The following is an 11,240-nucleotide window of genomic DNA, read 5'->3' as shown; positions in this document are numbered from 1 at the left end:
GTTCAGCATGCAGAATAATACATGTAGTTCTGTCTAGTTTGACTTAGCTGTGCATGGCTCAAAAATGCAGCTGCATTGCCTTCTATAATATTTAATTAAGCCAGATGCTAACATGTGAGGCCTTTACTATTCAGGGATAGTTCTGATGTTTCAGTGCTTATCCCAGAGAGAAAGTTTCCAAATGGCAGTGTGTAGGAATGGTACTATTTCCAATACAGGATGGAAATATATCTTTAAAATAAAAGGAGCCAAAGATTGCCTCACTGCATTGGTTTTCTCCACATCATTCAGTCTGTAACTTGAACAGGAGTTGAGCTGGGATCTGTCTGCATTACCCATTTTTGTTACTGAAGAGCTTAGAGGCCCCAACCTGTGGTAGGAGTCTTGTGCCAGGTACCATGTAAACATATATGCTAAGGTGCATGTTGATACTGCTTCCACAGCACTCTGCAGAACACTGCCAAGAAATGTGCCCACTTACCTGCTCCTGTACTGCAAGTGCACGACCCAGAAATCATGCAGCAAAACTGTCCAAGGGACACCTCCCACAACTGTTCTCAAGCACCCCAAAGACTGAGAGTGCATGAGTGGGACGTGCTTCTCCACAGTGTTCTCAAGAGTATTCTGGGAGCCACGTAGATATAACCTAACACATGATGCCCGTTGTATGGAGCACACACTCTTATAATTAAAAAAAAAAGAGCAGTATCATCGCCCCCAATTAATAGATAAACTAAGGCATGGTGATCGGGTGACTCAAGCAACGCCACACAGGAAGACAGTGGTAGTCAGGAGTAGACCTCAGGCCTTCTGAAGTTCAGTCTAGTGGCCTGACTATCCCTTTTCCCTGTAGTACAAAGTAATTTTGTTTGCAGGAGCAGGCCTTTAGCAAGTAGCAAGCTGTTAACTATGGCGATGTGTAGATGAAACAAGGGGCATGTGTGTGCAACACTTTAAAGCAGATTAAATGCTGTTGCACCGCTTTAATGGTGTTGGTGTTTGCACATGGCGGCGTATTGTGCAGTAATTCCAGCTGCTGTAGCAAATTCAGCAGCATAATGCGCCATGTGCCTTAAATGACTCGGGGTGCAGCAAACTAAAACTTCTTCAAAGAGTTTTAGTTTGCTGCCCTACAGCCATGGAGTGAAGCACTGGGCTCTGTGCAGCTTAGGGGCTCTGCAGGAAGCCCATGCAGGCACCCTGACAGCAGCCTGGGAAGGCAGGCTCTGCCCAATATCATTTTTTTTTTTTTTTTCCCCTGGAGACTGCCTGGCTGTGCTGCATGGGGGCCCAGTGCTTCCCTCCGCATCAGGAGTGCCCCCGGGACTGCCCATGCCAAGTGCCTGTGGGCGGGTTCTGCTTGAGAGGAGTCGGGGGGAGCCACTGCTGCTATGGAGGGAAGCACCAGTCCCCTCCACAGCCCAGAGACCATTCCGCATGCCAGCAGCTCACCTTCCCTTCCCCACCGCCAGAGAGGCAGCTAAGTTTGGGTGTGTGCACAACACAGGGGTTTAAAGGGCCCTAAATTGAAGCAGTGTTTTTAAAAACCCACTGCTTCAATTTCAGGCCCCCATTTCATCTCCACATGCCCTAGGTGCATACTTAACTTTATTCCTGAGAATCCTCCCACAAGTTTCAGTGCAAGTTGTTCATGGGCTTCAGTGTTTGTGAGATCAGAGTGTTAAGATCCAATGAGCATCTACATGTGCATGAATGCATCTTTTCTAATGCTAATTAAATTTAGTACCTCCAATGTGAGGCACTAATGCAGAGTAGTACCTTTGCACTTTTTTTTAGTGATACTTAATGTGCAGTAAACTATTTTACTGTGCATTAGTGTAATGTCATGTTTTTTTATGGGACGCTTTAATGCGCTGTAGTCTAGTGTACATTAAAGCACATGTGTAGATGCACACAGTAAAAACCACAATGACTTTAGTCAGGCAACATTTTTGTTTCATTATACCCAGCTGCTTGCTGTTCTTGGTCAGGCCAAGGCCAGATTAAGAATTATTGTATCTATCAACTGCTTGAAGGATACTGGTTTTCTATGCCTCTTCTTCCATTTTCATATTATTCCTTCCAGGAACTCGTTGTGAGATAAAGATTTAATAATCACAGTCACATAGGCTAGCTTGCATTGCTGGTTGAATGTATCTTGCATTCCATATATCACATAAGAGATTAAGGCAGGGCTGGAATTATTTACAGTAGATCACAAAAAGGGAGAAATTTGAAAAGGCAAATATATTCTCCTACTGTCAAATGACATCAGGGCTACTTTGAAGAGTTAAGCAAAGTACTCGCAGGACACTGACTCATTCTGAAATGATGGACCACTTGCTCTGAGAAGGGCACACATTAGCGCAGGGAAAGGTTTGATTTCTCTTACCAAAAAGAGTGAGTTGAAAGAAGTTTCAGTGTTTAAAGTTTGCCTGCTGCTTTTAATTTATGAGACAGAAAGAGGGACATCTGCCCCAAGCACTAAATTAGGAAGGGCACTGGAATTACCCCCACACCCTTGCAGAGTCCCAGCCCCAGCTGCAAAAGCTGCCCTACAGCTTACCCATGTCCCGAACTCCAAAATAGTCCCCTGTGGCAGCAGGGGTGGGCAACAGCTGGGGTGGGCAGAGAAGATGATGGCAGCAGCAGCACCTCAGCCAGGGACAAGTTAGGACTTCCTGGCATGGGTAGGACTGCTGTACCCTCCCCAGCAAAGTCCCATTCTCAGAATCTGCTACTTCCCCTGGCCTGCTCTCCATCAGACAGGGAATTTTCACTTGGGTTAATACGAATGATAGTTTAGATCAGTGATTCTCAACAAGAATGTCATGCAATATTAGCATTAACAAGTCTAAAAAAGGATCAATGAGTCTAAAAAGGTTGAGAACCACTGCTTTAGATCCTAATGCTGCAAAGATTTATGCCTGTGATTCCCACTGAATTAAGAGGACTTCTCACAGACTTTTAAGTTTCTATGCATAACTCTTCGCAACATCATGTCCATAATGCACAAATAAAAAATTGGCCCATCAAATGTGGCCTTGTCATTAGTGATAGCAAGATGATTCGGGCTTAATGAAGCCAAAGTAGCTATTTTGCTGCACCAAACAGGTAAAAATACTGAGTCCAGTGTCAAAAATAAAATGACACAGCTTCCTGAGAAGGCGCTACAGCTCCTTGCCTCTGCTGAAGACCTGCTCCTCTTATGGGAGCTCACTTGCTCTGAAGTTCCACAGCAGTGAATCAGGACGTACATTTTGAGCTGAAAGCCTCATGGAAATGGAAAACTAGCAAACAACAGTTCCAGGAACTCAGGAAAATATTCAGCAAATTATCATTTTAATTATTTTACACAGATAATAAATGAGGGACGGGAAATACATCCCAAATAAAGAACAATAGTAAAATCAACATAAAAATACAGTAGTGAAAGATCCTCGATCAAGTGGCTGTACAACAGCATGGTGACCTTTTACAATCATGGCAAGATAGACAACTACCAGTAACTGGAAAACATGGCTAAGTGCTGACACCATGGAGGAAGGCAGTTGTTTAGTTTGTATATTATATCTTTCACTAGGCACTGCCTGTGAGTCCTGGGAATGGAGGAGATACAGTTCAAATAGGAATCATCCATATTAAGATGTCAAAACTCCTGGCCCAATCCTGCATTGCTTACTATCACTTATCCCATGGAGTTTTCTTTGTGGAGGGCCAGAAGCTGTGAACCTCCCTCACTTTGAATACTGCCATACTGAACAGCCCGTATGGAGAAAAAACTTGTTCTGTACCCATCTCCTGCAAGAGAGGGTACAGAACCTGGTCCAAGTAAGGACTACAGGAATAGGCATGGGATTTATCAGCTATCCTGATCTGATAAACTTATCACATGTGTGTGTTTGGTTCTTTTTGTTTGTTTGATTGCTTTGTTTTGTTTTAATTAAGTACCCAGGTATTTAGTTTTCTAACTAATGCTAAAATTCCTGATGGTTTTTTTTTTTCTATTTTACTGCCAACAGGAATATATAGCAAGGACATGATCTCGCTCCACCTCATGTCACTGGAGTAGGGTCATACTCTAAACCCATCTTTCACAGAGCTAGCTGTAAAGATTCAAAAGTAGCAAACGATTATTAGCCACAACACACCCAACTGGTACTTCACCTACTTGTAGTTCATTTTTCTTTCAATATCAATAGGGTGTCATCACAGAAACATTAGAGATCACCTGAAGTGTTGGCATTCCAGCCAACTTAGCTACCTTGTGCATTTTTAGTCTGTCTAGTTTTATAGAAATCCATTTTATTTTTCTTACATTACAAGAAAAATACAAACATCAACAGAAAGAAAACGAAACCTATGAGACACTGAAAGAAACAATAAACATTTGCATTGTACTTGCTTCTGAGTTCATATTAACATAAGTTTTACTTCAGCTGCTTCAGAATTATGGTCCATTTTACATGTACACATCCATTTTTCGAGTGCAGCTTTTCAGACTTCAGCTGTGTTTGTACATCACCTGAAACATTTGTTCCTAGCAATCAGGAACAAATCTTGTATAGTCTGGAGGCCAGATCTGCAATCAGTGAGCTACAGCAATTTATACTGGCTGAGGATCTGGAGTCATAATTCTGTTTGTAAGTTTGCTCTGGGGCCTGGTGGCTGTATACACAAGCACATCTTCACCTGGAGAATCTTTTACATCCTTCATGTAGACAGAAAAGAAATCATTCCAAAAAGGACATCATGGCCTTACTGATTTCCTAAGGGCCTTACAGATTTTCCTCTCCATTTGTTTTAAAGCCAATAAAGTTGACAATCACAGAAATCAAACTTCCCTTTTATAAGTAAATCCCAGTTGACTTTATGCAAGGGGAAAGTTGAACAGAACCACTGCATTTTCAACTCCAGTGTTTTCAAAAACAATCATGTGAGAAGAAACACACTTTGTTTTAGCTGAATCAGCGGAAATGGGCCCGAGCTGCAGATGCGGTCACATCTGAGGTTTCGGTTTAGGCCTTTAGATTAGCTAAGGCCAGCTGCAAAATTTGGGATGGGATTTCAGACTTTTAAAGACCCTCTTTCCTCAAAGTTCAGGTGTGCCTGGGTCCAGAGCTTTGGTTTGGGCCCTGCCCTAGTAGATACCAGAGATAAATAGTTTGCATTTATTTTTTCTATCCAATGCAGAACGTAAGACAAGGCAGCTACATCACATTTGTGGAGAATTTCTACAGTCTCCTAGAAGCATTTATATAAAAACTAAGCACTTTTACAGCACATCTTGTCTTCAAAGCAGTGCATAAATATTAATTAATCCTCACACCACCCCTGTGAGGTAGGTAAGTAGTATTATCCCCATTTTACAGCTGGGGTTAAAGACAGACACAGAGAGCCACTCTTGCAGCAGAAGTAAACTAGTGTATCTCCACTGACTTTAATGGAATCACACCCATTTACACTCACTAAGGAACTGGCTCAGAGAGGTTATGTGACTTACCCAAGGTCACAAAAGGAGTGAGTCTCAACGCCAGGATAAGCACTCAGGAGTTGTTGATTCCGTCCTGCGCTCAAACCACTAACTGTGCTGTCTCATGTGCTGTGCTGTGCTCTCCATGTCCAAACCAAGCAATTCCCCCCTTCCATATGTCCACAATATAGAAAGCAACACACAACAATGAGTTTTACATCTGCTCCTAGCTTTGACCTTTTTCTCCTCAAGGTCACTAAAGAGCTACCTTAGAAATAACCATGGTACCAACACAAGAGGGTATGGAAAAATGAATATGAAAATATACGGGAAATAAAAAATGGAAAGAAACTATTATTTTCAGAGAGGAATTCTAAAAGTTTTTAATGGTATCACCATCAGATAATTATGTGATTTCTTCAGCCATCCTATTTCAATACTGCTTTTAAATAAGTCTTAGCCCAATCAATGTTCATCACTGCCTCAATATCACGAAGTAAGGACCAGGGAACGAAAGACATCAAGTCACATATTAAGATCTTCAGCCTGGGCAAAATTCCCATATAATTCCATTTTGATCTGTAAGCAGTGGATCTGTTGAAGTCTATGGGCCTTCTTCTCCTCCCCCGTGTAACCCCAGTAACAAGAATCCAGCAACAAGAGTTTAAAAACAGAGTACGGTCAGAGTCAAGTTCACTGTCCTCAAAAGAGGTTTGTGTAAATAAAGGAGTTTAGTACTGGATCTTGCATACAGTAACAGATATATCAGATAGACTCAAGACAATCTTAGTGTCCCTCTGAATAGTGGATCTGCTGGCACTTAAGGATTAACACACTACTGAAACAGGTGGCCTATACTATATTACACAACCTCACACAGGAATTTTTGGGGGACTCTGAGAACAGTGTACTGAGCGTAACTACTGGATGCCTCTTATCTTAGGAAGCTAAGACCAAGGCCCAAGAATACAATGTACTGTATGTACGTTGCTTGTCCTCCCTTCCTATAAGGCTGTTGTGCCAAGAGCACTCCTCAAAGATTTTGCTTCTAAAGGGGAAGTAAAGTCAGAAAAATGGAACAAAACCCTCAAATTTAAAAGGCAAAGAAAAACTGTAGGAGAGGCAGGAAAGGATTGGAAAAGAACCAGTCATTTATGTGCTCTCCATTCTTATTTGGCCTTCACTAGTGTCACAACAACTGTTATCATCCCAGGAGAGAGGGTCAAACACAGACCCTTGTCATGAACTGCTCCCTGTTTCTGTGTCCATAGCAGCTGGCATTTTCCCAGCAAGACACTCTCTGGGAAAATGGTTTTGTTCAAGTAGTACAGATTAAACCACACACAGAGCTGGATGGGGGAAGGGAAACTGATCTGGGAGATTAAGAGCAAGGGCCTGGGACACAGCCCAACTCTCACTGTCTTCACAGAGCCCCTGGAAGTGACAGCACATTTTACAGGAATCATACTCTATTTGCATTAGTTGCCGTATACTGAACTGGCAATATATTAACACTAGTTATTCCTATTGCCACTAATTAGTTCCTATCATCAGGCTCAAGGCCTGATATTGCCCACAAAATTAGTGAAATCAGGTCAAATGAAAATTTTGGAGAAAACTAATGGGATCTTCTGGACACTGAAGAATACTGATCTCTACAGCTGAAGAAGACAATACTGTAAGTGTGGGAGCTTACAACATTTAAATAAAGGTACTAATGGGATCCTTGTTTTTTGCAAAAGGAGGGCAGGGAGCCTTGGAAAAGACAGTGAAGAATAGATATGCCAAAGCAATAAGGAATAGTTAAATACTTCAACTCACCATTCATTGGATTCTGGTCACTCTACCCAGCAAGCAGTTTTAGCACTGACCACACATATTTTCTCCAGCTGGCTTTTTTATGACAGGAAAAGTTTGCAATCAGTCTGGCCATATAACAGCAGGTGACATCTGCAAAGAGCAGCAAGGCAGGGTTCAAGCTGGGGCCACGAGGTAAGCAAAACTGATGAATGAAGATGCTGCATGGTATAAACCTCTTATAGCAGTTGATTTCAGGCAGGCACAGAATTCCTCTGGTGCCAATATTATGCAACAGCATTAGCAGGCGGAGATTATACGAGCCTGTTTGAGTTATACTACTTCCTCTTGCGTTCTCCAACAGGAGATGACTCCAGAGGGTCAGCACAGTCAGCACACTTTTGTAACGTTAGTTATGTTAGCTGAAACATGCACAGTGTTAGGTGCCAAGTCCATCTGCAGGCTGGATCTAGCCAGTGGACCCACCCTGGCACAGTGGGGGCCCAGGCTCGCACTCGGGGCAAGTGCTGCCAGAGCCCTATCCAGCCACATGGCAACAGCCTGGCCTGGGGCTGATCCAGTTATGTGGGGTGTGAAAATCTGGCAGTGGGGGAGGAGCAGCAGTGTTAATCGGTACCGATCCTCAGCCACCAAATTTCCCAACATGTGGAGAGCTCCACAGGCCAGATGCCATGGCTCTGCAGGCTGCATCTGGCCCTCAAGCTGGGGGTTGAGCAAACCCTGACTAGCATAATACAGATGATGTAAATCAGCATAACCATTGAAAAGCATTTCAAAGTAACCTATTTACACCAATTGTGGATACTTCCAACTTGATATTTGGGACTATGTTAGATCTGCTAGTGTCTCTTCTAAGTGCTAAAGTTCCTCCAGGAAAACCTTTCCATTTCCCTTCAATATTTAATAACAGGGAAAAATGGGAGTGACCTTCCTGAGAGAAAACAGTGAAGCTACAAAGAGCAAAAGCTCCAGCTGTATCTGGACTAAGCTGAACACTGGTAAGTCCCCAGGGGCTACAGGAAGCAGGGCTGCAGCAGAGACTCGGTGAGAGCATTACCATTGGCAGAAGGAACACTCAGGATCAGAAATGCCAGGCACAGATATGAAGTGTGCCCAACACAGGGCCTGACCGTGAACACCTCACTCGCATTCAGGAGTAGTTATTCACCCAAGTAGCCTCACTGGAAGCAATGAGCCTACTCATAAGTAACTTCCCTAAGCAATGGGAGCAAGGGTCTCTCAGCGCTTAATCACAAGATAAATGTTAAAGGGACCCTACTGGGATTCAACAAAGGGAACAAAAATATATGATTTACTTGTTTCCCCTTCATATCCATTTGGAAATCCAGCTGGATTCCTTATAAGTGGTGATCCGCATGAAACACTTTGAAGCATTTTTTAAGCTTTAAAGAGAAAAATCCTACTCTGACAAATGACCAAAGAGCCAGGAATGGAATGGAATGGAATGGAATGGAATGGGTTTTCCCATCTCTATCTCTAATGTCTCTGATTCTGTAATGAAATCCACGGCATCAAGGAAAATGTGATGACATTATAAGGGATATGCCGGTTTGAATACATAGAACAGTTCTTTTCAGGAAGCTGTATCTAAAGTGGGGGTTTTACAAAGGCAAGTGGACATCAAGTTGGTTCTTTGCCATTGGCTAGGGGGAAAAAAGAAAGCAAAAAAGAAAAAAGACATTTGGTCTATAAGAGCCAGTTTCATAAGAAAGGAACTACACAGCAGACAGATAAGATGGATAGTATTCCAAGCAGCAGCATAACATACAGTAGCATAACTAGGGGGTGGATGAACAAGAGAGCAGGACATAAGCCCCAGGCATTGACTTACAAGAGGCATAAGAACGGTAGCCGCCACTGCTGCCAGCTTGCCAACAGGTGCTGCTCAGGCTGCCAAGCTTCCTAGTTATACCTCAGAAAGCAAAGACTATGCATAAGTAATGCCAAGTATTATCAATTATTAGCTTAAAGGTTGGCTTGTCAGATTCCAGTTTCAACAAAAATTGAACGCAGGGGAAAAACACAATTCTGATTAATTACTGAGACTGACCCCCCCGCCCCCCCAAAGCCCTACTGTATTATGTTTAGTACAATGCACCCTTGGTCCTGTTAATTCCTCTGTTTGCATATGATGGTTGCTAACACTGTACAACTGTGCATGTACATATGAGTGTACACATGTGGCAATAGAGAAAAGCCCACTGACCTTATTTAAATAAATAGATGCTGCTGAATTCTGCCAAGCTCATAGGTACAACAGTTGCTTGTTCACTCTAATGAGGGATCCAGAGACCTCTGTCTGGAATAACTGTCACAGTGATCAAAGTGCTATGTTCCAGATTGGATTGTGTGAAATGCTTCCTGTTTGAATACTTTACCTTGATTTTGAATTCTTCTGTGGTTGGCCCAAACATTGTCACTGATTTGGGGGCTCCAAAACACCTATAGCTGAAGGCAGAGTGGATGTTCATGGGATTTCCTGGGTGACAAACTGAGCCAACAAGGCCGCTGGTGACACAGGTGGAAGTCTGATATTGAAAGGTAGAGCCATTGCTCCATCACACTTTGGAACTGCTCTACAGGATTATCTTAAACCAAGATGACACATGCTGAAAACTGACTGCTAAAACTGCCACCTACCTTTAGGCACTTATCCCTGGATTGTAATCTATCCACTTAAAGAAACCTTCTCATTTCCTGTTTTCACAGTCTCTGAATGTCATTGCATTCTGCTGTTGTCACTGTTAAGTCTGCCATGTTTTAAATGCTTGGTAGCATTCACATTAGCCAGAAAAAGCCTGAAATGGCCTTTTAGGAAAAGCTTGAATGAATCTGGAACAATGAAAGAACCTTGGTTCGAACCAAGTAGAGTGAGAATTTCCTGCCACATGTTTTGCTAATGCATCTCAGTCCTGACCTGCAAGACCCTCTTGCCTATTTAATCATGGACATCCTTTGAGCAGAGACTATCAACTGCCTCACACAATGTAGTGGTTTTGTAATGCACGTAAATGGGGACTAGCTTAGAAACTAGATTAAACTCCTTTTCACTTATCACTTCAGATGGGATTTGGAGCTGTATGTCCAGAGTTTAAAGTAAGTCTCAACCCAGTGCACCATGCAGCCTCTTTTTATGGTCTCTTTAAATTAGCCCTCTCCTTCCACAGCATTCAGCACCAGCTTCATGCTTAACAAATACAATGTAGCATTAGAGAGGATTCCTGAAGCTTCTAAGGATGAAAAGATCTATGAGTAGCTACTGCAGGAACAGTCTAAGCATTTCTGATGTGGACTCCACAGTGAAGTAAGCTGCATTTAGGGAGAGCCAGCTAGAAAGAAGCCCCAAAGATAGCGCTTCAAAGAAGCAAAACTATATCACCAATGCACCTAGAGAAAAGGAGTTGTTCTCTCTCAGAGATGAACGCAGCTTCAGCACCCCAGTGATACCCAAGGAGTTCATGAACCTGCCGGCATTCCATCTAGTTCCTCTTTTTGAAGTCCTCTTCATCCCTGCTCTCCACAGCTGAAAGTGCAATGAGCATCTGGGCTGCGTAGTAAGTGGCCATGATGATGACATGTGAGTAGGGCACAGGAAAACAGAACTTGTTAACTGCAATGGTCAGATCTGACACCATGAAAAGCATTGCACCGATGCAGGCTGAAAGCTTGGTCCAAGTCCAAAGGTCATTGCACAGTTGCACCCCAGCAATGGCCCGCCAGCCCATGAAGCCGATCAGTGCAACGTAGACAGCCACCAGGTAGGTGAATGGGCCTGAGAGGTAGGAATAAAGGAAGGTATAACAGGAACAGGAGATGAGGACCATCACAATGCCAGCTTTCAGGTCCAAAGGCTTCATCCCGAAGGCTGAGGAGTACAGGATGTGTGTAATGGCAAACATCAGCAAACCTGGAAAGAGACATTGTCACA

The 11,240-nt window shown here is 43.1% G+C and overlaps 2 protein-coding genes across 5 annotated transcripts in view; one reads left to right on the top strand and one right to left on the bottom strand.

The window, feature by feature from the left end:
- TMEM86A (transmembrane protein 86A) overlaps positions 1 to 11,240 on the bottom strand; it is an 84,027-nt gene that overhangs the window by 32,768 nt on the left and 40,019 nt on the right. Inside the window, exons 3-4 of one of the 3 annotated variants that reach the window (XR_003093666.1) lie at positions 9,144 to 11,219; positions 4,549 to 7,423 (exon numbers count right to left, since the gene is read on the bottom strand). Coding sequence is in view for 1 of the 3 variants with exons in the window: in XM_006022010.3 (XP_006022072.1) it covers positions 10,792 to 11,219 (428 nt within the window). In the remaining 2 variants the exon portion in view is untranslated. Of the gene's footprint in view, positions 1 to 4,548; positions 11,220 to 11,240 lie in introns of those variants that run through there. The other 2 variants (XR_003093664.1, XM_006022010.3) reach the window with 2 other exon arrangements.
- The window catches only part of IGSF22 (immunoglobulin superfamily member 22), a 57,956-nt gene that overhangs the window by 45,308 nt on the left and 1,408 nt on the right, over positions 1 to 11,240 (top strand). The window contains exon 25 of one of the 2 annotated variants that reach the window (XM_025202113.1): positions 4,023 to 4,400. The exons of the other annotated variant lie outside the window; for it this stretch is intronic. Coding sequence (XP_025057898.1) covers positions 4,023 to 4,032 — 10 coding nt within the window. The 3' untranslated portion in view covers positions 4,033 to 4,400. Of the gene's footprint in view, positions 1 to 4,022; positions 4,401 to 11,240 lie in introns of those variants that run through there. 2 annotated transcript variants of the gene reach the window in all.

This window comes from Alligator sinensis, unplaced genomic scaffold (genome assembly GCF_000455745.1).
Source record: "Alligator sinensis unplaced genomic scaffold, ASM45574v1 scaffold983_1, whole genome shotgun sequence".
Taxonomy (NCBI): domain Eukaryota; kingdom Metazoa; phylum Chordata; order Crocodylia; family Alligatoridae; genus Alligator; species Alligator sinensis.
Note: the sequence above shows the minus strand (reverse complement) of the source record. Positions and strands in the feature narration are given on the sequence as shown.